The following is a 22903-nucleotide window of genomic DNA, read 5'->3' as shown; positions in this document are numbered from 1 at the left end:
TAACGCTCACGCGTGCGTTCTGACTCGGTGTAAGTCGCGATAGCGGCCGCGTCAAAGTTGAAGAAATCATTGCTGGGTCTCATTGCCCTGCCTTGTTTGTGATCTTAGTGGCAGTTGTGCGATTGTAAGGGACTTTTTAATAGTTCGCGTGAGCAGGTGACGTAATGACCGTTTGCTGGTGAAATGTGAAGTTGCCGCGCGATGGAGACGGCTGCCAAAAGTGATGATGATCGAAGCTGGCCCACAAAGCGGCAATTGTCTGTAACTTGGATTCGCATACAATTCTTTCGGGCCCGTGGGTCATATATATCGGATATCTGAGCCTCCAGCAAACCACAATACATGAATGTCTTGACCAATTCCTTTTCAACCCTCGATGATCATCACATCAAAACGTGGTGTTCGGCCTCTGCCACGCGAAAGCGGTCTTCTCGCTCCAAATTCTCCGCCGCAGGTCGAAGATGCGTGTGCGTGTGGCACGGCGCGTGAGACGAAGGAGGCGATATAAAGGCACCGCCATCAAGGCACTAGGGTGATGAACAGCGTTGGCCTCGCACCGGGTCCGCGATTTGCGGGCCTTTTCGAGCTCGAACTTTGATTCACGCGAGCAAGAAGCGAAGCAAACCCGGTGGCTGGCAGTCGGGGCAGCTTCAACCAGTCAGACTCGGAGACCGTGGACGAATGCTAACTCGTCATCCACAGATCCATTTCGTGCTTCAGCTGCCACCTTCGAGCTGATGATTCACCGGTATATCGGTAGTGTACCGTCACGTCATTGGCTGCCAACTTCAACGTTGCCCTTTCTCGCGACGTCTGCTGACTTCGAAGTACGGTACGGCACCATAATCGTCGTCGCTCCCATCGCCACATCAGAATTTCCTTCCTGCCCCGCAAGCGGCGACCAGCATGAGACCGACCTCCTCCTCCTCTTCCATCGCGAGCAGCAGCGACGACATGTTCGAGCTGCAGAGCCGCCGCAACAGCAGCGAGTCCAGCCACATCCCCGGCGCCAGCGACAGCAACGACCTGCTCGCGGACGCTCGCCGCAGCTTGGACGTCACCGGCCTGCGTCGCCTCTCGCGACTGTCCACTATCACCAAGTTCGCCATGAAGCTCAACCAGATCCACCACGTCAAGATCTGCGCCACGTTCGACGAGTGCGAGGGAGGCGCCACCGTCTACGTCGTGAACGTGTACCTGCGCTACATGCAGAAGGGTTTGCCGCCGGCCTCGCTGCTGCTGGGCGAGAGCGAGAGCCAGCGGAAGAAGCGCCTGCAGCTCGAGAGGGAGATGGAGCGCCCCATGTACCAGGTGGAGCACCGCTACTCGGTATTCCGCGAACTGAGGAGGCGTGTCATGAAGACTGTGAGTGCGCGCGACGACCACAGGAACCATCAGCAGTGCGCGTACTGCAGCCGCGTCAAGTTCATCGACTCGTCCACGGGCTTCCCGCCGCGCATGCCGAACCGCGGTCTCGTGGCGACGTGCACGGGGTGGCGCCAGATCTGCACGCACTTCCGCAAGCGGCAGCTCGAGAGCTTCGTCAACCAGCTGCTCAAGGCGGCGAAGGACCTGTCGTACCGCACCGGCAGCGGGCAGTGCGAACGGTTCCTCGAGGTTTCGCACATCCTCAACTCGTTTCTGTCGGCAGCGAGCATGCGCGAGACGGAGAACGTGTGGTGATGGCTGCTTTCTAGAAGTTCTACATGTATCGCGCGTCAGGTGGCAACGCGAACCGAAACAAGGCAAGGCTGCGATACGGCCGATTAATAATAGTATCGCCATGTGCCTGGTTGGTTAGTCGGTTGTTCGTCACGTATCGAGTTCTTGGTGCGGCAGTGTTGTTGCCATTAGGATCCTGTCGATGGCACCGGGATCGTATCTCGGCAGTGCTGCCCGGCAGGCTGTTGTCATCACGACTGGTGTACCAGTACGAAAGAGCTCGTCGATGCGTAGCCCAACGAAGCCCTGGAGCAGCCAGCAGACCACCGCTTTAGCGTCGTCCGCGGTGCGCGACGCGCCGGTGTCGGTGTCGGTGGTACGGGAGGTGCCGCGCGGATTTGCATGGCCCGGAGGCGATGCGCACCGACAATGTCGGTCCGACATGCGCCACAGTAGACAGACGCTCAACAGGAGGGTCCATTCCCTGTAACAAATAGCCAACGCTGCGAGCAGAGGAAGCCACAAGGCGCTCGCTCGATATGGCGGCCGTCGCAATTTCGGTTTGACAAGTGGCGATTGCGATTGGCCGAAAGGCTCAACTCTTCGTCATCGACCCGGCTCTGCGTCGTGATTACACACAAGCTGAACCCATATCCGATGCGATGCGGCTTCTCGAGGTTCGAGCGAGCCGGAGGACTTGCTGCACGGCGAGCTTGTGTTCTCGGCCTGCTAGCGTAGTACAACGCCATCCTCTACCGGCAGCAAGTTTGCGGTCGCGGACGGCGTCAGCGCTAAAGCGAAGTCTTCCTCTCCAGGGCGACAAACCGCGTTCTCGTTGGATGTACCGGTCTTCTCGTCGGTATCTCTCCCGTAAAAATAGCAGTGGGCGCTCGACGTGACAACCTTCTTCACATACTCCCACTTTTTCGCTACAGTAAACACGGCGCCTGTTTCCACCTCTCCAAGATCACCGCAAATATATCGCCGGCTCACTCACGACACAAACGCAATTGCGGCCGACAGCGCACAAGACACACGGAGCCCCGACCAGAGACAAACAAAATGGTCCCGCCCAGGCATAACTTGGACGAGGTGGACGCCACCACTGACACGGCGAGCGAGCGCTCGAGTCTGGACACGTCGGAGCTGGGCCAGCGTCTCTCGCAACTCTCCCGCGCCAAGGTGGCCGTGGCGCTCAACAGCGTCCACCACGTGCGCATGTGCACGGCGTACGACCGAGAGGAGCACGTGACGGTGTACGTGCTGGACGTGTTCCTGCAGGCGCCGCCGAGAGGTTTGTCCAGGACGGCGGCGCCGGCGTCCGCGAAGCCGCCGAGGCTAAGCAGGAGCGAGCGCAGGCGGCGGGAGCTGCGCCAGCAGGACGATCTGCGCGCGGACTACCAGGTGGAGCACCGCTACTCGACGTTCCGCGCACTGCGCGAGCGCATTGGCGAGGCAGTGGCGGCGCCCAAGGACAAGTCGCACCCGCAGTGGTGCGCGTACTGCACGCGCGTGCGGGAGCTCGTGAGCTCGGGCGTGTTCCCATCTCGCTGCCCGAACCGCGGGCGCGTGGCTATCGCCACGGGTCTACACGACTTGTTGGTGCGCAGTCGCGAGGCGCGGCTGGAGGTGTTCGTGAACTTGCTGCTGCGCGCCGCCAAGGACGTTTCGTACCGCTCCGGGTGCAACCCGTGCAGGAGGTTCGAGGCGGTGTCGAGGCTGCTGAGCGACTTCCTGACGGAGGCGCATTTGCGGGCGTCGGACAGCGCGTGGTGACGGATCGGCGAGCCTGAAAGGAGGCCGGAACGAGCCCGGCGCGCGAGAGCCAGCCGTCGGGCGTGCTGCAGGAGGCGGTTAGAGCTAGGCATGGACTCGTGCGGTTGGATGTAGTGGCGTATTATTTGGCGTAAACGGCCTAGCAGCGAGCGCCTGGATATTCATATACATGCTGGGATTGTTCGCGCGCTTCGTTGGTGCTGTGGGCTTTGCTGCGACTGACTCAGCCTGAGCCACGCGATGAGGTTGTAGGTGGTGCTGCAGGGATTAGCTTGGAGTAATCTTGAAGTCGAGTATCTGATTGCGGCAGATTTCCTCTTTCATTGCCGTGAGCTTGCGGGGCATGAAGCTAGGGATGGCGTGCACTGATCGCAGCAGTGATCGCAGCACTAATGTACTCACAAGAAACGGTGGCTCCGTTTCCGACCAGGACGGTATCTAAGTTATTGCCTAAAGATCGCACCTTCATCTCTGCTATAATGATGCATTAATTCACAGGAATGGTACAGTCCAAACGAAGTGGTTGCATATTAAAAATATTTGGACGGCGCAAACAAAAGCGCGTTCGCTCGCAATCGCCGAGCAAAACCAATCCCTGCACTGCAGGCCGCAGCACCACCTACAACCTCATCGCGTGGCTCAGGTTGAGTCAGTCGCAGCAAAGCCCACAGCACCAACGAAGCGCGCGAACAATCCCAGCATGTATATGAATATCCAGGCGCTCGCTGCTAGGCCGTTTACGCCAAATAATACGCCACTACATCCAACCGCACGAGTCCATGCCTAGCTCTAACCGCCTCCTGCAGCACGCCCGACGGCTGGCTCTCGCGCGCCGGGCTCGTTCCGGCCTCCTTTCAGGCTCGCCGATCCGTCACCACGCGCTGTCCGACGCCCGCAAATGCGCCTCCGTCAGGAAGTCGCTCAGCAGCCTCGACACCGCCTCGAACCTCCTGCACGGGTTGCACCCGGAGCGGTACGAAACGTCCTTGGCGGCGCGCAGCAGCAAGTTCACGAACACCTCCAGCCGCGCCTCGCGACTGCGCACCAACAAGTCGTGTAGACCCGTGGCGATAGCCACGCGCCCGCGGTTCGGGCAGCGAGATGGGAACACGCCCGAGCTCACGAGCTCCCGCACGCGCGTGCAGTACGCGCACCACTGCGGGTGCGACTTGTCCTTGGGCGCCGCCACTGCCTCGCCAATGCGCTCGCGCAGTGCGCGGAACGTCGAGTAGCGGTGCTCCACCTGGTAGTCCGCGCGCAGATCGTCCTGCTGGCGCAGCTCCCGCCGCCTGCGCTCGCTCCTGCTTAGCCTCGGCGGCTTCGCGGACGCCGGCGCCGCCGTCCTGGACAAACCTCTCGGCGGCGCCTGCAGGAACACGTCCAGCACGTACACCGTCACGTGCTCCTCTCGGTCGTACGCCGTGCACATGCGCACGTGGTGGACGCTGTTGAGCGCCACGGCCACCTTGGCGCGGGAGAGTTGCGAGAGACGCTGGCCCAGCTCCGACGTGTCCAGACTCGAGCGCTCGCTCGCCGTGTCAGTGGTGGCGTCCACCTCGTCCAAGTTATGCCTGGGCGGGACCATTTTGTTTGTCTCTGGTCGGGGCTCCGTGTGTCTTGTGCGCTGTCGGCCGCAATTGCGTTTGTGTCGTGAGTGAGCCGGCGATATATTTGCGGTGATCTTGGAGAGGTGGAAACAGGCGCCGTGTTTACTGTAGCGAAAAAGTGGGAGTATGTGAAGAAGGTTGTCACGTCGAGCGCCCACTGCTATTTTTACGGGAGAGATACCGACGAGAAGACCGGTACATCCAACGAGAACGCGGTTTGTCGCCCTGGAGAGGAAGACTTCGCTTTAGCGCTGACGCCGTCCGCGACCGCAAACTTGCTGCCGGTAGAGGATGGCGTTGTACTACGCTAGCAGGCCGAGAACACAAGCTCGCCGTGCAGCAAGTCCTCCGGCTCGCTCGAACCTCGAGAAGCCGCATCGCATCGGATATGGGTTCAGCTTGTGTGTAATCACGACGCAGAGCCGGGTCGATGACGAAGAGTTGAGCCTTTCGGCCAATCGCAATCGCCACTTGTCAAACCGAAATTGCGACGGCCGCCATATCGAGCGAGCGCCTTGTGGCTTCCTCTGCTCGCAGCGTTGGCTATTTGTTACAGGGAATGGACCCTCCTGTTGAGCGTCTGTCTACTGTGGCGCATGTCGGACCGACATTGTCGGTGCGCATCGCCTCCGGGCCATGCAAATCCGCGCGGCACCTCCCGTACCACCGACACCGACACCGGCGCGTCGCGCACCGCGGACGACGCTAAAGCGGTGGTCTGCTGGCTGCTCCAGGGCTTCGTTGGGCTACGCATCGACGAGCTCTTTCGTACTGGTACACCAGTCGTGATGACAACAGCCTGCCGGGCAGCACTGCCGAGATACGATCCCGGTGCCATCGACAGGATCCTAATGGCAACAACACTGCCGCACCAAGAACTCGATACGTGACGAACAACCGACTAACCAACCAGGCACATGGCGATACTATTATTAATCGGCCGTATCGCAGCCTTGCCTTGTTTCGGTTCGCGTTGCCACCTGACGCGCGATACATGTAGAACTTCTAGAAAGCAGCCATCACCACACGTTCTCCGTCTCGCGCATGCTCGCTGCCGACAGAAACGAGTTGAGGATGTGCGAAACCTCGAGGAACCGTTCGCACTGCCCGCTGCCGGTGCGGTACGACAGGTCCTTCGCCGCCTTGAGCAGCTGGTTGACGAAGCTCTCGAGCTGCCGCTTGCGGAAGTGCGTGCAGATCTGGCGCCACCCCGTGCACGTCGCCACGAGACCGCGGTTCGGCATGCGCGGCGGGAAGCCCGTGGACGAGTCGATGAACTTGACGCGGCTGCAGTACGCGCACTGCTGATGGTTCCTGTGGTCGTCGCGCGCACTCACAGTCTTCATGACACGCCTCCTCAGTTCGCGGAATACCGAGTAGCGGTGCTCCACCTGGTACATGGGGCGCTCCATCTCCCTCTCGAGCTGCAGGCGCTTCTTCCGCTGGCTCTCGCTCTCGCCCAGCAGCAGCGAGGCCGGCGGCAAACCCTTCTGCATGTAGCGCAGGTACACGTTCACGACGTAGACGGTGGCGCCTCCCTCGCACTCGTCGAACGTGGCGCAGATCTTGACGTGGTGGATCTGGTTGAGCTTCATGGCGAACTTGGTGATAGTGGACAGTCGCGAGAGGCGACGCAGGCCGGTGACGTCCAAGCTGCGGCGAGCGTCCGCGAGCAGGTCGTTGCTGTCGTTGGCGCCGGGGATGTGGCTGGACTCGCTGCTGTTGCGGCGGCTCTGCAGCTCGAACATGTCGTCGCTGCTGCTCGCGATGGAAGAGGAGGAGGAGGTCGGTCTCATGCTGGTCGCCGCTTGCGGGGCAGGAAGGAAATTCTGATGTGGCGATGGGAGCGACGACGATTATGGTGCCGTACCGTACTTCGAAGTCAGCAGACGTCGCGAGAAAGGGCAACGTTGAAGTTGGCAGCCAATGACGTGACGGTACACTACCGATATACCGGTGAATCATCAGCTCGAAGGTGGCAGCTGAAGCACGAAATGGATCTGTGGATGACGAGTTAGCATTCGTCCACGGTCTCCGAGTCTGACTGGCTGAAGCTGCCCCGACTGCCAGCCACCGGGTTTGCTTCGCTTCTTGCTCGCTTGAATCAAAGTTCGAGCTCGAAAAGGCCCGCAAATCGCGGACCCGGTGCGAGGCCAACGCTGTTCATCACCCTAGTGCCTTGATGGCGGTGCCTTTATATCGCCTCCTTCGTCTCACGCGCCGTGCCACACGCACACGCATCTTCCACCTGCGGCGGAGAATTTGGAGCGAGAAGACCGCTTTCGCGTGGCAGAGGCCGAACACCACGTTTTGATGTGATGAACACTCTCGCTGCTCGTGTTGACGATGCCAAGAAGCAAATGAGCGGCCAAGCTGTAGCTGTAGGCACACCGAAGATTAGCATCGCATAGGACAGAGGACGGTTGAGACATGGACTTTATCTGTGTAAATAAGTGGCTGAGCTTTTTTTTTTTTTTTTTTATACTGTGCCCACGGCAGGGGACTCCCGCTCGGTGACGGACGCCCTTGGCCCCTCGCACTGCGCGAGGAAGCTGTACATGAGCTGCGAGACAACGAGGAACTTCCGGCACTTACTGCTGCCGCTGCGGTACGACATGTCCTTGGACGCCTTGAGCATCTGGTTCATGAAGCGCTCGAGGCGGTGTTTCCGGATGCGAGCCAACAACTGACGCCAACCCGCCGCGAGTGGGCCGCGGTTCGGCACACGCGACGGGAAGCCCGCGGCCGACTCGGTGGTGCCCACGCGACTGCAGTACGCGCAGAAGCGGAAGTGGTCGTGGTCATTCACCACGTCCGATATGCTCTTGACCATGGCGCGGAAGTCCGAGTACCGGTGCTCGACCTGGTAGTCGGGCGTCTGGCTCTGATTCTCGAGCCGCAGGCGACGTCGGCGCTGGTCCAGCGTCTCCACCGTGGGAAGACCCTTTTGCGTCGTGCGGAGGAACACGTCGACCACGTATATCGTGGCACTGTCGGTCTCGTAGGTGCTGCTGATCTCAACACGGTAGATCTCGTTGAGCGACATGGCCGACTTGGCCGTCGTGGACAGCTGCGAGAGGCGGCGGCTCGGGCTTATGCTCAGGCGCAGCTCTGTGTTCACGACGGTGTCACGCTTTGAAGAAATGCGCAGGCTCATCATAACGACGGTGTAGCTTGTGCTGTCCACGGCGAGTTTGATTGTGGGCGGATGCGTGTCAAAAATCGTTCGTGCAGATGCGTGCTTGAAGCTGCCACATCTAGACGGCCTGTAAGATTGACCTATGCTTTGGATGCATGCTCGGTAAGCGTAGCTGCTCTTGTAAATAGGGCCCGTCAAGCGGCCTTGTGTGCGCCACATGATGGATGACGCCTTGTCGCAGGTCGGAAAGGAGACGGGCACGATTACGATGGTGCGCCCTTTCGCTCTGATCTTGCTTGACGCGCATGGCAACTTGTCAGGGGTAACTTTTGCGTTCTTGGCGGGCGGCGTCGGCGATGGAAGGCCGGTAGGATGACGAGGTTGTCGCTCGGAACGCGCCTCCACTTCGCCCGCCCGACAGCGCAGGAACGCCGCATCTGGAGACTGTCCGCGCTTCCAACCCAGCCCAGCGACGTGCTTCAAAGCCGCCTTTGGTTTCCCAGTGGAGTCATCACCCGGGGGCACTTGCGTCTGGCGTCGTGATTGCGGCTTGACTGGACAAGGGCTTGCACGACAGGAGCCACGCGATGTTTTTTGGCTCGCTGTTGTCGATGTGATCGGCTGACAGGAGCAGGCTACGCTGTAACACAAGAAACAGGGCGGTAATATCGCTGTATTGATCGTCCTCGTGGCTCATGGCAAGCAGCAAAAATTGGTATCCTAGCAGCAACTCGACGCAGTGGAGCTCACGGCGGTTCGCACGTGTGGGTCTCCTAGGAAGTCGTTCAGAAGCCCTGACACCGTCACGTAGCGCGCACACTGGACGGCGCTGTATCGGTACGACACATCCTTGGCTGCTGCCACCAACTCGTTGACGAATCGCTCCAGTCCGCGCTTCCTCGAGTGCACGAGCAGTTGTCGCCAGCCTGTGTAGGTCGCGACGGGGCCTTGGTTCGGGTAGCGCGAAGGGAAGTCGCCGACTGTGACCAGCCACAACACACGACTGCAGTACGCGCACCATTGCGGGTGCTGGTCGCTCTCGCTCGGAGCGTTCACCACGTCGACGATGCGCTGTCGCAGCAGCCGGAACGCCGAGTAGCGGTGCTCCACCTGGTACTCGGCGCGCTCGCTGGGCTTGTCGCGTTTGGGGCGCCATGTGAGCTTGAAATTGTGTTGCGTCGGCGTCTTGGGCAGGCCCTTTTGCACGTCCTGCACGAAAACGTCCAGCACGTAGACAGTCACGATGCGCTCATGCTCCTCGCAGCTGTAGGCAGCGCGGATGGCCACGTGGCTGATCTGGTTGAGGGTGACGGCGAACTTGGCGCTGCTGGACATCTGTGAGAGGTGGCGCCCCAAGGCCGCGTCCAGGCTGCGGCGCTCGTCCTCCTGCTCGCTGCTGCTTCCGCTCATGGCCTGGCTTCAGAAATGGAAATGAGTGGAATGAGAATCGTGGTTGAAGTCTGCGAGATATCGGTATACCATTTCGTTACCGGTATGGTCCGACTTTCGTCGGGTTTGACAGAAGCGCGCAATCATGCGACCGACTCAGGGGTAATCAAATTGCGCTTATCACGATGTCCGCAAGGTCACGATGACCACCGCCGCCACCACCACCACCACAGACCTCGCTAGCTCTTCGACTGGCCTTGCAGTCATAGAGCTAGCGGCATCGCAACATGAGCTTCCCTTCTGCCCGATACCCAAAGCCACGTTGCCAGAGAGACGAAATGGGGATGGCTTCATCGCTCCTTCTTCGTATTTTGTCACATGGCTTGCGAATGAAGGTCTGGATTAATATTTATACCCTACACGACATGTACCTTGTCGCCAAGCTGCTGCCAGAGCAGGACGTCTGTGCTTGGGGCTCGAGCAAGAAGGCCTGCAGGAGCTGCGAGACCTCGATGAAGCGCTTGCATTGCGGGTTCCCGTGGCGATAGGACTGGTCCTTGGCGGCAGTCAGCAGCTCGTTGATAAAGTTCTCGAGCTTGTGCATGCGGTGGCGCGCCAACAACCCGCTCCAGCCCGAGATTCTGGCCACGACTCCCCGATTGGGGAGCCGCGACGGGAAGCTGCCGTACGTCATGAGCCACAGCACGCGGCAGCAGTAGGAGCACCACACGGGATGCATCTGGTCGTCCGTCACGTCCACGACGTCGTAGATCTCGTGGCGCAGCGCTCGGAAGTCCGAGTATCTGTGCACCACGTGGCACTCGGGCCGCTCTCGCTCCTGTTCGCGCAGCAGCTGCCGCTTGGCGTTGGACTTGGGCAGTCCTTGTTGCGCCTTCTGTAGATACACTTCCACCACATACAAAGTAGCGCCGTCGTGCTCGGGGCTGTCGAACAGGCCGCGGATGGCTACACGCTGCAGCTGGTTGAGCGTCACGGCGAACTTGGCGCTGTCCGAGAGCTGCGACAGGCGGCGCCCCAGCTCCCCGTCAACGTCATCAACGGCGGACGGAGGTCCCATATCGGTCGGCTCGTTCTGGTGTTTTGGCTTGGTGTCGACGAGTCCAGCGCGATTTCGATTGTGACCGAACTTCGAGCTTGAAGCTGCTGCTGACGTGGTGCAAAATAACCGGTTCGATATCGGTATTTTTGCGCATTGTTCGACCAATCACAGGGCAAAATGCACGCCTCCAAGTACTTCGCCACGGCGCCTTCTGCTCACGACCGGGTAGAGCCCTTTGTCCTGGCAGCAGTGCGGTCGCGCAAACGCAAGCAGCGCGAAACCCGCGAAGAGAATGTTGAAGTGGACGATTTGCGCAACAAGCCGCCGCCGCTCTCAGACATGGAAAAGCAGGTCGTGACGCTGCGCAAGACGCACCCCGACACGCTGTTGTTGTTCGAGTGCGGGTACCGCATGCGCATATTCGCACAAGATGCAGAGGTATCGAACATCCACAAATGCCACCACCATTTTTTTGTTGTTCTAAAAGTATTTTTGCAGAACGCAGCGGCTGTGCTGGGGATTCGAGCAATGCAACATCGGAGCTTCCTAGAGGCATCGGTGCCGGTGCACCGCACGTTGTTTCATGCGCGACGCCTGACCCATGCTGGTTTCAAAGTGGGCGTCGTGAAGCAAAAAGATTCGGCCGCAATGCGCGCAACGAATAAAGTGCCAGGTGCAAAACGCAAGCCGCTGAAGCGGTACGAATGTTTTTTGGAGTGATTTTCGAGTTGGTGGATTAAGTTGGTGAGTTTTTTTTTTTCAGATTTGTAGCGGAGATTTACACGCGTGCCACAATTCCAGAGTGCGAAAGCAATGGAGAAGAGAGTGATGAAGCAGAGGACACTCGCGCACAATTCATTGCGTGCGTTGTCGAAGCCACAATCCACGCAAAACCATTTTTTGCGCAGCCGATGCAAAATGTTGACGAAGAGACCAAGGGGAGCCAGGTGCGCCATGCTAATAGACAAATGGAACGAAGCGCAATAGCTGAAAAGTGGGTGTTTTTAGGCGTTTGCAGAGGAGGTTCGCATCGGAATCTTCGTGCATGACGTTCATACTGGCGAAACCAAGTTCGACGAATTCGAAGACGGTGGGAGCGCAAAAGTGTTGCAACGTTGCGGGTTGATGCAACTGACCTTGTGCAAATGTGTGTGATTGGTGTTTAGATGGCAAGCGGCAACGTTTGCAGCGTGCACTTGAAACTCTAGATCCAGTCGAATTCGTGCTACCAGTGGGGCGTCTAAGTGCGTACACGGAGCAGATCGTGGAGAGTTTTGTAGCAGCCCAGACGGGATTTAACGCGTTTGTCGACGACTCGGAGCTCATGTCCTGCATTCGCGTGGAACGAGTGTCCAATGAGTATTTCGAGTTCTCACTAGCGAAGGAGACTTTTGCGCAAGTTTTTCGCGACGCAGAGGTCGAGTACGAAGTTGCTTGCCCTAGTCTTCCCATGCTCTGCACGAGCTGCTTTGGAGGCATGTGGCAGTACCTCTCTTCGCTTGGGATGATGAAGACGCTCATCACTCCCAACTATTCGAGCTTGGCTAGCCCCGCAGCAGAATTTGCAGGACAGTTCCGCCTGCCGACGGAGGCCCATCGTGATCTCGACCTCTTCGTCAACTCGGTCAGTGCCAATCCAATCCTACTGCAGATTATCCGTGTACGCTGACAAGTTTGTGCTCTTGTGCAACGTTTTAGACAACGAAGCGCGGAGTCGGCTCGTTGTTTTCGGTTCTGAATCACACGAAGACCAATGCTGGCGCTAGAAAGCTCCGCGATTGGATTCGTACTCCGCTCACCTGCGTCCTGGACATCGTGGAGCGCCAACGAACAGTTGCAAGCCTGGCATTTCCACCCGGATCGCTGTCGACGGCGTCACAGCCGCACCGAATTGCGTACGAGGAGCTGACAACGACCATCCTGCCCCGATCCAAGCATCTACTGAAGTATCTGCAGCAGATCCATCTCGGGAAAGCGACCCCCGTCCAGGCTGTCGGTGCGCTTCAGGTCTTGCAAGACATTGAAGGTCATGTTGGCGCACTCAAGGCGATGTTCGCGGACCATTCAGCCGCTTGTCGTTCGAGTACAAGTGAAGACCAGCCTACCTTGCTGGAGCGGCTTCTCTGCGGGTATCCTACTCTGAATGCTCGCCTCGCTGCGCTCTTTGACGAAATTGATGTCAAACCTGCAAGGCGCAACGATGTCGAGGAGACCATCCAGAAGCTTCTCTGCAGGAATCCTTCGCGAGCTCGCAAGTATCGCGAGTTCAACACGGAGCTCGAGACCCTCGCCAGACAGTACGATGCGGTTCTAGTGTGCTGCAGAGGCGTCCTCAAGAGCGCGTCGCTGGAATACACAGTGTTTCGAGGGGGATCGCTGAGCGACATTCACCATTTGATCCAAGTCAGCCGAGCAGACCTTCACGTGGTGCCCAGAGGGTGGCTCGTCGTCAACTCTACCAAGAAACTCGTTCGGTTCCACCCCAAAGAAATCGTCCAGCTCCACGTCCAAGAGGAATTCGTCAAGGAGCAGAAGCACCAACTGGTTCAAGCAACTTGGAGGCAGTTTGTCGGCGATGTGGACGCCCAAGTCTACGTGATGGGAATGAAGTGCGTCGACATTCTAGCCAGCCTCGACGTGCTGTGTTCTCTGGCGACGGTGGCGCAGAGCTACCGGGACTACACGCTGCCCGAATTCGTCGAGGATGACAGCACAAGACTGGAGATTGTTGATGGCCGCCACCCCATTATCGAGACGCTGCTGGAAGGGTCCTCTTACATGAGCAATTCCGTTGTGATGTCGAGCAGTGCGGCATCCCCAGGCTCGTTGCTGGTGGTGTCTGGCCCAAACATGGGCGGGAAGACCAGTCTACTGCGCATGTGTGCGCTCATCGTGATCCTCGCGCAAATAGGCTCCTTCGTCCCTGCTGCAAGCGTTCGGCTGTCCGTGTTTGATGGCGTGTACACGCTCATGCATCGCGCCGCCACAACTTTCAACGAGGGTGCGTCGTCGTGTTCCCAAGAACTCGCAGCACTGGCGTCGATTTCACGCAACGCATCAAGCAAGTCGCTGGCTCTCATCGACGAGGTTGGCTTTGGCATGCCGGTTCACTACGTGGAAGCCATGGCTGCGGCTCAGATGCGGTACTTCGTCGAGACCATCGGATGCCACGTTGTTTTCGCGACGCACCTCACGACATCCATTCAAAAGCTGCAAACGCGCCTCGGGGACAAATGCCAGACAAAGCAACTCGAGTATCAGTTCCAGGACATTGTGGGTGCTGCGAACGAAGTTGCAGTGATATTCCACTACGAGCTAAAAGACGGCATGGCGAGCGACAGCTTCGCTATTGAGACTGCAAGACGTGCCGGCATCGCGGCGGATTTACTGGAGCGCGCTCGAGAACTAGGCGAGAACCTCTAGTGTCGCCAATACTCACGCGCAGTCTAGAACGACGCGGCCTCGCAGCTTGCCGCCATGCATGCGCTTGAATACGTCCGGCAGGTTCGTGAGCGGCTCCACGGTGTACGAACTCTTGACTTGACCATCGGCTGCCAGGTTGATCGCCTCGATAGCGTCCTGACGACTGCCAACGTACGAGCCGACGATGCGAAACTCGAGAGGAATCAAGGGCTCGACAGGAGCCACGATCGCTGTGTCTTTGGGGACACCCACGGCAACAAGAGTACCACGAGGGCGCAGATACATGAGCGCGTCCTTGTAGGCATCCTTGGACCCCGCCACCACAATGGTAGCGTGGCCACCACGGCCGCCAGTAGCAGCGCGGACCTTGTCGATCACGCCGCCCTCCTTGAAGTCGATGAAGTCCTTGATGCCGTACGACGCGATCAACTTGCGCTTGTCGTCACCCGTGTCGATGGCCACCACCTTGTAGCCCATGGCGCGAGCGTACTGGCAAGCCAAGTGGCCCAGACCTCCACCGGCGCCCGGGATCACCACGTACTCGCCAGGCGAGCCTCCGATCTGCTTCAGCGCCTTGTACACCGTCATACCAGCACACAGGATCGGAGCCGCCGACGCCAGGTCCAGACTCGCCGGAATGGGCGTCACGTGGTCCGCGAAGGAGACGCACCACTGCTGGAAGGAGCCGTGGCAGGTCAGACCGGGGACACCAGCCGACGGACACGTCGTCTCGTATCCCTTGCGGCAGTCTTCGCAGCCCAGACACGTGTGCGCGAGCCACTTGACACCCACAGCGTCGCCGATCTTGAGGTTGGTGCGGGTGTGCTCGCCAATGGCAGCGATGTAGCCGGCACCTTCATGGCCGCCCACCATGGGGAACTGCTTGGGGAGTGGAGGACCTCCGCCTTCCCAGACCGACAGGTCCGAGTGGCACACGCCCGTGTAGGCCATACGGACAAGCACTTCGCCGGCTTTGAGGTCTTCGGGCTGCACGACAGGCCAATCTTCACGCACTTGCAGCGGGGCGTTGTCGGCCTCGTACATGACGGCGGTCTGTGTCTTGGGGACGTCGTACCTTGTCTGGGATTTCACGGAGAAGTGCCGAGCTGGCAGGTGTGCGCAGGTCACGCAGCGGCATTGCACGCCGTGGGTAAACGACGCTCCAGCGAACGATCTGCGAGCTAGTTGCGCAGCGCCCTTGGATGGCTTGGCCAGGCGAGAGACGACGCGCAGCATCGGGTCTTGATACGAAGCGGTTCTTGCGATCCGGAGGGGGATTCGGGAGTGAGGTTGCGGCGACGGTTGAATCGACCGTCAACCGTTGATGGCCACCACAACGCACTCAACACCAAGCCCAATAGCATCCCAGCAGCGGGTGCTTGGCGGATTGGGGTCGCAGCGGTTCTGCGTGAGGTGGCTCACGAGATTTGACGCGTCCGTCATGATGAACCACTTCAACTTGAAGAACTGGGAAAGCAACTTCATTGTTGATATATTTTCACTGCCCACTCAACTGACGGCGTCTGTATCCAAACACTCACTCGCAGTCCAACACAGTGCGGCCGAAGAGCGTGCCGGCCTTCATCCGCTTGAAAACGTCGGGCAGGTTGGTCAGCGGCTCGACGTTGTAGAACGTCTCCACTGCGCCATCGGCCGCGAGGTTTACCGTCTCGATCGAGTCCTGGCGGTTGCCAACGTTGGTGCCGATGATGCGGTGCGCGAATGCCACCATGGGCTCAATGGGCACCGGAAGAAGGCCGCCCTTGGGCACTCCGACCATGAGCACCGTGCCGTGCGGACGGATGTACTGCAGCGCGTCGCTGTACGACGACTCGGTGTCGGCCACGACGCAAGCGCAATGAGCTCCACGACCCGTGATGGCCTTCACCTGGCTAACAACGTCGCCGTCCTTGAAGTCGATAAAGTGCTTGACGCCGTAGCCCTGCAGGAGCTGGCGCTTGTCCTCGCCCGAGTCGATGGCGATCACCTTGTAGCCCATCGCTTGGGCGTACTGACACGCGAGATGGCCCAAGCCTCCGCCGGCGCCAGGGACCACCACGTACTCGCCAGGCGAGCCTCCGATCTCCTTGAGCGCCGAATACACCGTGACACCGGCGCAGAGCAGAGGTGCAGCCGCCGCCATGTCGTAACCCTTGGGGATCGGAGTCACGTGGTCGGCGTACGACACGCACCACTGTTGGAACGACCCGTCGATGGTGTAGCCGTGCATGACGACGCTCTCGCACGTGGTCTCGTGGCCCTTGCGGCAGTCCTCGCAGCCGAGGCACGAGTGGGCCAACCACTTGACACCGACAGGGTCTCCGACCTTGAGCTTGGTGTTAGTGTTGTCACCGATGGCCGCGACGTAGCCCGTTCCTTCGTGGCCGCCGACCAGCGGCATCTTCTTGCCCACGGGGGCGCCTCCGCCTTCCCAGATGATCACGTCCGAGTGGCACACGCCGCTGTAGGCCATGCGGACCAGCACCTCGCCGGGCTTGAGCTCTTCCGGCTGCACCACCGGCCAGTCCTTGCGAACTTGAAGGGGGGCACCCTCGGCTTCGTACATGATGGCCGTCTGCGTCTTCGGGATGTCGTAGTGGCTCTGCGGCTGCACCGAGAAGTGCCGCCATTGGGTCGCAGTGCAGCGCACTCCATGGCCGGACGCCGCGCCGACGAACGACTTGGCTGCGAGCTGCGTCACGCGCTTCGAAGGCGGAGCAAGGCGGGAGACAACACGCAACATGGCAATGAGCACTCACAATAAGGCGATGTCTAGGAGGTGGCGAGTTGGAGAATGACTGAGCGAAGTGATCCACCCAGGACCTCGAGATGCGCGTCGAGAGACTCGACGTCGCGGGAAAGCGGGGTTCTGCCCTCGCGTTAGACCTGCTTGGTGGTGATCGGAGTGGCCATGTCGAGCGTGGCGTGGCGTCATGATCCCGACAACTTCAACAACGAGACCGCCAGCTCACGATGCGTGGCTCTGCACTTCCGACACGAACCACCACTGACAAGTGGGCTTCATTTCATTACCCCCACAACACTAGCATCCTCTACAACTCTCAACACTTACTCGCAGCTCAGCACCACGCGGCTACGGAGCTGACCCGCGGCCATCCGCTTGAACACGTCCGGCAGATTCGTGAGCGGCTCCACGGTGTACGTGGTCTTGATGTGGCCCTCGGCCACGAGGTCCAGGGCCTCAATGGCGTCCTGGCGGCTGGCAACGTACGAGCCGACAATACGGAACTCGAACGGAATGATGAGCTCCACGGGGGCGATGATAGCAGCACCCGTCGGGACACCGACAGCAACAAGGGTGCCGTGAGCACGCAGGTACATGAGCGCGTCCTTGTAGGCCGCCGTCGAGTCAGCTACCACAATGGTAGCGTGGCCACCACGGCCGCCAGTAGCAGCACGGACCTTGTCGATCACGCCGCCCTCCTTGAAGTCGATGAAGTCCTTGATGCCGTACGACTCGATCAGCTTGCGCTTGTCGTCACCCGTGTCGATGGCCACCACCTTGTAGCCCATGGCGCGAGCGTACTGGCAAGCCAAGTGGCCCAGACCTCCACCGGCGCCCGGGATCACCACGTACTCGCCAGGCGAGCCTCCGATCTGCTTCAGCGCCTTGTACACCGTCATACCAGCACACAGGATCGGAGCCGCCGACGCCAAGTCCAGACTCACCGGAATGGGCGTCACGTGGTCCGCGAAGGAGACGCACCACTGCTGGAAGGAGCCGTGGCAGGTCAGGCCGTGGACACCAGCCGACGGACACGTCGTCTCGTATCCCTTGCGGCAGTCTTCGCAGCCCAGACACGTGTGCGCGAGCCACTTGACACCCACAGCGTCGCCGATCTTGAGGTTGGTGCGGGTGTGCTCGCCAATGGCAGCGATGTAGCCGGCACCTTCATGGCCGCCCACCATGGGGAACTGCTTGGGGAGTGGAGGACCCTCACCTTCCCAGACCGACAGGTCCGAGTGGCACACGCCCGTGTAGGCGATGCGAATGAGCACTTCACCGGGCTTGAGGTCTTCGGGCTGCACGACAGGCCAATCTTCACGCACTTGCAGCGGGGCGTTGTCGGCCTCGTACATGACAGCAGTCTGCGTCTTGGGGACGTTGTAGCTCGTTTGTGCCTTCATGGTGTCTACTGCGTCCGGTCCTGAGGTGTGGCGAGGAGCTGGCGAATTCGCGAATGAGAGCATGCAAGCTGGAGCTGTCGGGCTGGCGTGGCCGCGTGAACCGCCAACGAATGGAGCCGGCGTTAACTTACGCGTCAAGGATCCTGATGGCCGTGGCTAAAAGAGACGTCAGGGCGTTGAGCGCATGCGGTGCTCGGCGCTCGCGTGGTCTCAGACCACTGGTCTCTGCTTGGATTGGACCCGCGGATGTGCTGGAGCGTACCGCGCAAGGAAGGGGGCCGCGCGGCAGATGGAGGCGCGCAAACTCAAGTGTCTTGACCTGGTTGAGTCACCTGCCACGCTCGCCATCAAGCGGCAGTTGGGCTTGCTCGCCAGTTGCACCGCGGAATTGGACGGCTTTACTTGCAGAGTCTCCGCTACATACACCCGAGATATCAGAATGAGCGAACACTGCGAAGTGTCTTTCGTCCTCGTGTCCGTCGACACGCGTCGACAATTGAGCCACATGAGCCGAGCCATTGGTGGAGAGGGAGCAGCTGATCACCGCCGCCCGCGGTCTGCCACAAATCCTGTCGTGTCAGCTTTGAAGGTGCCTGAAGCGAGCTCCGATCATAGGAAAGATCCCTCATCCACCTCACTGCTGCAGAGAGCAGGACCTTCGAGCTGGGACCAAGAACAAGAACTGCAGTCAGGCAGGGTGAACAGACAGCGCAGCAGTGATTAGAGTTTGCAGCGCTGGACGAACCAAGCAACTTCAACATCCGTTATCGAGCACCGGCACCAGTAACGGTAAACTTAAGTTTTTTAGTGCATGCGCGTTCTGCTTGAGTCCTCCTCAATGTATTGCAGCGGGCGTCCTCGTCGCCGGCAGCCAACGCGGTAGCGCGCTATCGGAGCTGCACCATTAGCTTCATCATATTGTAGGCAGGAGTTCACAACTTCAGCCACAACTTCAGTCTTCAGACTGTAGCCATCTGCTCGGATGAGTTCACGCCAAACAATCATTTTTTGTATGAACTGGAACTGGAATTCAGAAGGCCTTGTCGCTCGCTACCTGGTGGCTGTCCCAGCAGCATGTCTTCTGCGAGAAACAGACTCACACATCAGTAGCAATCCCGACCGCCACTGGGTAAGGAAAAAATAACCCATCAGATTTTAGACGTTCTAAATGATGTCCTTATTTATCAGTCCGCGCACTAATAAGGTCATGGAATCACACACTTCGTGTAGCTTATTATCTTAGTCGCGATATACTGCTCGCCGGTTATCAGTCGGGTGTATGCCATTGCAACCTCCAGAGCTGCGATGAGGTCCTGTTTTTCATCCGTGAAGCGTGCTGGAGAGGTCGCAAGACGCGCAGTCCATTATTCAGGCGAGTCACGGTACTCTTACATAATTTGGAATTGAATGCCACAACTTGATTACGGCTCTGGGTTGACTTCGCATTCCATTCAGCGTGCTGGATCTCACTTCAGTTTTGCCGACTTCCAGGGCGGAATCACCATGGCGAAGGTCGGCGAGGACGAAGACGAGGGAGACCAGGGCCTGACGACCAAGGACCAGAAGGCGACAACAGCAGCTGCTGCAAACCCCATGAGTCCGCTCTCCTCGGAGGCGCTGATGCTGCGCGAGCTGGAGCTGGCGCCCGTCCTCATGTACCCGCAGCAGGTCTCGCGCGCCACCGAGATCCGCCTCTTCCTCTCGCGCATCGAGTGCATCGCCATCCACCAGGTCATCGAGCGCGAGGAGGGCGTCGTCTACTTTGTGCTGGATGTGTACCGCTACCGCCTGCAAAAGGGGCTCCCGTGCACGCGCAGCCGCCGCCGCAAACTGTCGGCAGACCGCGAGCCCGAGGACCGCGGCCCGGACTACCAGATCGAGCAGCGCTACTCGAGCTTCGCGCGTCTGCGCTCCAACGTGGCGCACATTGCGCGCAAGCGCCACCCCAAGGGCAAGGCGTGCGGCTACTGTTCAGGCCTGCTGGATTTCCTGCACGTGACGCCGTGCAAACCTAGTCTCAAGGTCAAGTTCACGACCACCACCGAGGAGCGCAAGGGCATCCTCAGTAACTTCATCAACGAGCTGGTACACGTCGCGCGAGAGGACTACGCGTCGTGTCCGCGGTCGCTGCGTGGCTACCACATTATCCCTGCGCTCATCAAGCGCTTCTTGTCGGAGCAGACTGGCGAGTCGTTCTTCACGTGAGAACGGGCATAGGTAGGTTGCAGATGAAGTGGAAAGAGGCTTTGCAAGGACGGACGAAGGAGCAGGAAGAAGAAGAGATGTGAATTATGAACAGGTTTTGATATTTAAAACAACCAAGCGCGCATGAACACTCCGCCGCGGCAAACGCCAACTCGAGCGACTCCATTTTGACGAGATTTGTGCTCAGTCAACGCTGTGCCTAACTTCCAGCACATCTTTCGCTATTGGTTAAAACTACTTTCCAGTCTTCCCATTGGCTTCTGCCTCGTGATATTTCCACTCGACATTTTTTTGCTGCCACGCACTTCGAGATCTGCCATTTCGTGATCGATGGCGCCGACAGCTACCGAAGGCAGCCGCAAGCGCGCCGCGGCGCCGCGCCCCATCACCAGCAGCGGCTACGGCACGGGTGTCTTCTGCGAGTCCAAGCGCGACGAGGCAGACCCGGAGGCGGACGACGCCAAGGACAGCGACGAGTTCCTGCGCAGAGGCGCGCGCCAGCTGCAGACGCAGACGATTCGTCTACGCCGCAACATCGTGTGCTCCGTCGTGGTGGGCGTCGGGCTCGTGGCGCTGCTGCTCGTGTCTTTTGCGCACCAGGAGCGACCGCAAAACCTTCGCGGGGAGGCTGCAACGCGCCAGGCCACGCTGCTGCAAGTGCTGGAGCAGCTGCCTACGCTGCCGACGCTCGAGACGAGGACATCAACCAATGGGGAGCTCAATACTACGCTCACAGTGGCCGAGAAACTTGTGGACAACGGACCCATCGCATTCTACACGCGCGCGTACGAGGACAGTGTACCTGGTCCCTTGTTCGTGCTGCAGCCCGGTGACGTGCTCAACATCCACTTGGTGAACAACCTGGGGCCGAACGTCCCGGGCGACTGGACACCCAATACAATGCACGAGCCTAACAACACCAACCTGCACTTCCACGGCATGCACGTGGACCCGACAGGCACAGAGGACAATGTCTTCCGAGTTGTGGCACCAGGAGAGAGCGCAGAGACCCACCTGCATGTGCCGTTGAACCACCCGAGAGGACTGTTCCACTACCACCCGCACTTCCACGGGTCCGTGTTCTTGCAGATGGGCGGCGGAATGGTGGGCCCCATTGTCGTGGACGACGACCCGGCCACTGTCCCTGCCGAGTACGCAGCTATTCAGCAGAAGCATGTTGTCGTGCTGCAGGAGTTCAAGTTCAGTGGCGGCATGATGACGTCTCTGCCCGATGCGGCCAAGGCCTCACGCAGCACGCTGGACATGAAGCTCACGTACACTGGCAAGGTCATGCTGGACGAGCAGGTGCGCAAGCTGTACCCTGACGTGCAGGAGGTGGAGCGCCCCGTCAGGAACGCCAAGATGTCGAAGGAGCTGCTGGACGAGATGGACTCGTCCGAGGACAAGCCCAAGCTGCCACCTATCGCGCAGTACTTCTCAGTCAATGGACAGTATCTGCCCAAGATTCAAGTGCGACCGCACGAGAACGTCCTGCTCCGCATGCTGCACGCTGGCGGCACTGCGTCATTGGAAGTGCAGGTGCCCGGCTGTTCTGTCATGCTGGCCTCAAGTGACGGTCTTTATCTGCCGAAGCCTCGCCCGATGGAGACTGTGGTTCTCTTGCCGGGCGCGCGAGTTGATCTCGTGTTGAACTGCGAGCCCACCGCAGACGGTGGACCCGAAGTGTTGCGCCCGATCCAATCTGTCAAGGACCCCAAGCTGCATGGATTCATGGGCAACCACTCGGATCTCTACTCGGGTGTGCTGGCCTTCGTCCACGTTCAGGGCGAGTCGCTCGATCAGCCGCTGGTTACAGCTGTGCCGCCGCCTTCGGAGCTTTACGCACCGTCCAAGAGCCTACTCGACTTGTCCGCTGAAGACCGGGCTGGAATGGACCCGCTTCCGTTCGAGTTTGAGTTTACAATGGGTGATCCGGAGATGAAGGACGGCTTCTACTACAAGCCGTATTTTATCAACCATGCGCTGTTTGACGGCACCAGCATCCGCACCATGACGCTCGGTCGCGTGCAGGAGTGGGTCATCATCAACAGGAGGGACGAGAGCGGCGCGGTGACGCTCAAGAACCACCCGTTCCACCTGCACACGAACGCCTTCCAGATTGTGGACATGAGCCATGGCCACGGCGTCGACTACGAGATCGGCGACTGGCGCGACGTCATCTCCGTGCCCACTCCTGGCAACGTCACCATTCGTTTCCGCCCGGAGGATTACACGGGCATTGTGGCCGCGCACTGTCACATCCTAGGCCACTCGGACGCTGGCATGATCGCAGCCGTCGACATGATCTCGGGCGACTAAGTACATAGCGGACCAAGTAAAACGATGAGTGGATATTGAGAGTTAGCTGTCTTCGCTTGAGTGTCTCTCTAGAAGCTGTTCTTGCTGTCCTCTAGGGGCTTATATCTGCTTGGATCTCATCGAGCGTCTTGCCTTTCGTCTCCGGCACGAATTTGAAAGAGAATCCAAGCGTGA

General features: G+C 59.5%; 13 protein-coding genes across 13 annotated transcripts; 5 read left to right on the top strand and 8 right to left on the bottom strand.

Annotated features, from left to right (window-relative positions):
• Positions 1-906: 906 nt before the first annotated feature.
• Positions 907-1683, top strand: KRP23_7990 (uncharacterized protein; the record flags this gene model as incomplete). Its single annotated transcript, XM_067893373.1, has 1 exon — positions 907-1683. One exon carries the CDS (start codon positions 907-909, stop codon positions 1681-1683), a length of 777 nt encoding a protein of 258 aa, XP_067745162.1.
• A 1041-nt stretch (positions 1684-2724) lies between these two features.
• On the top strand, positions 2725-3438 carry KRP23_7989 (uncharacterized protein; the record flags this gene model as incomplete). The annotated part of the gene is made up of 1 exon (XM_067893372.1): positions 2725-3438. One exon carries the CDS (start codon positions 2725-2727, stop codon positions 3436-3438), a length of 714 nt encoding a protein of 237 aa, XP_067745161.1.
• An 871-nt stretch (positions 3439-4309) lies between these two features.
• Positions 4310-5023, bottom strand: KRP23_7988 (uncharacterized protein; the record flags this gene model as incomplete). The annotated part of the gene is made up of 1 exon (XM_067893371.1): positions 4310-5023. The coding sequence occupies one exon, from the start codon at positions 5021-5023 to the stop codon at positions 4310-4312; it is 714 nt and encodes a 237-aa protein (XP_067745160.1).
• Positions 5024-6064: 1041 nt separating this feature from the next.
• Positions 6065-6841, bottom strand: KRP23_7987 (uncharacterized protein; the record flags this gene model as incomplete). The annotated part of the gene is made up of 1 exon (XM_067893370.1): positions 6065-6841. One exon carries the CDS (start codon positions 6839-6841, stop codon positions 6065-6067), a length of 777 nt encoding a protein of 258 aa, XP_067745159.1.
• Positions 6842-7524: 683 nt separating this feature from the next.
• On the bottom strand, positions 7525-8205 carry KRP23_7986 (uncharacterized protein; the record flags this gene model as incomplete). The annotated part of the gene is made up of 1 exon (XM_067893369.1): positions 7525-8205. One exon carries the CDS (start codon positions 8203-8205, stop codon positions 7525-7527), a length of 681 nt encoding a protein of 226 aa, XP_067745158.1.
• A 699-nt stretch (positions 8206-8904) lies between these two features.
• KRP23_7985 (uncharacterized protein) lies at positions 8905-9594 on the bottom strand (the record flags this gene model as incomplete). The annotated part of the gene is made up of 1 exon (XM_067893368.1): positions 8905-9594. The coding sequence occupies one exon, from the start codon at positions 9592-9594 to the stop codon at positions 8905-8907; it is 690 nt and encodes a 229-aa protein (XP_067745157.1).
• A 388-nt stretch (positions 9595-9982) lies between these two features.
• Positions 9983-10651, bottom strand: KRP23_7984 (uncharacterized protein; the record flags this gene model as incomplete). Its single annotated transcript, XM_067893366.1, has 1 exon — positions 9983-10651. One exon carries the CDS (start codon positions 10649-10651, stop codon positions 9983-9985), a length of 669 nt encoding a protein of 222 aa, XP_067745156.1.
• A 159-nt stretch (positions 10652-10810) lies between these two features.
• Positions 10811-14056, top strand: KRP23_7983 (DNA mismatch repair protein Msh3; the record flags this gene model as incomplete). Its single annotated transcript, XM_067893365.1, has 6 exons — positions 10811-11071; positions 11132-11331; positions 11397-11580; positions 11642-11723; positions 11800-12257; positions 12332-14056. The coding sequence occupies 6 exons, from the start codon at positions 10811-10813 to the stop codon at positions 14054-14056; spliced, it is 2910 nt and encodes a 969-aa protein (XP_067745155.1).
• Positions 14057-14068: 12 nt separating this feature from the next.
• Positions 14069-15292, bottom strand: KRP23_7982 (Alcohol dehydrogenase 2; the record flags this gene model as incomplete). The annotated part of the gene is made up of 1 exon (XM_067893364.1): positions 14069-15292. The coding sequence occupies one exon, from the start codon at positions 15290-15292 to the stop codon at positions 14069-14071; it is 1224 nt and encodes a 407-aa protein (XP_067745154.1).
• A 301-nt stretch (positions 15293-15593) lies between these two features.
• Positions 15594-16799, bottom strand: KRP23_7981 (Alcohol dehydrogenase 2; the record flags this gene model as incomplete). The annotated part of the gene is made up of 1 exon (XM_067893363.1): positions 15594-16799. The coding sequence occupies one exon, from the start codon at positions 16797-16799 to the stop codon at positions 15594-15596; it is 1206 nt and encodes a 401-aa protein (XP_067745153.1).
• A 326-nt stretch (positions 16800-17125) lies between these two features.
• Positions 17126-18268, bottom strand: KRP23_7980 (Alcohol dehydrogenase 2; the record flags this gene model as incomplete). Its single annotated transcript, XM_067893362.1, has 1 exon — positions 17126-18268. The coding sequence occupies one exon, from the start codon at positions 18266-18268 to the stop codon at positions 17126-17128; it is 1143 nt and encodes a 380-aa protein (XP_067745152.1).
• Positions 18269-19708: 1440 nt separating this feature from the next.
• On the top strand, positions 19709-20410 carry KRP23_7979 (uncharacterized protein; the record flags this gene model as incomplete). The annotated part of the gene is made up of 1 exon (XM_067893361.1): positions 19709-20410. The coding sequence occupies one exon, from the start codon at positions 19709-19711 to the stop codon at positions 20408-20410; it is 702 nt and encodes a 233-aa protein (XP_067745151.1).
• A 330-nt stretch (positions 20411-20740) lies between these two features.
• KRP23_7978 (Laccase-6) lies at positions 20741-22729 on the top strand (the record flags this gene model as incomplete). The annotated part of the gene is made up of 1 exon (XM_067893360.1): positions 20741-22729. One exon carries the CDS (start codon positions 20741-20743, stop codon positions 22727-22729), a length of 1989 nt encoding a protein of 662 aa, XP_067745150.1.
• Positions 22730-22903: the final 174 nt, after the last annotated feature.

This window comes from Phytophthora ramorum (assembly GCF_020800215.1).
Source record: "Phytophthora ramorum isolate Pr-102 chromosome Unknown Phyram_PR-102_s0006, whole genome shotgun sequence".
Lineage (NCBI taxonomy): Eukaryota > Oomycota > Peronosporomycetes > Peronosporales > Peronosporaceae > Phytophthora > Phytophthora ramorum.
The sequence above is the reverse complement of the archived record's forward strand: the minus strand, read 5'-3'. Positions and strand labels throughout refer to the sequence as shown.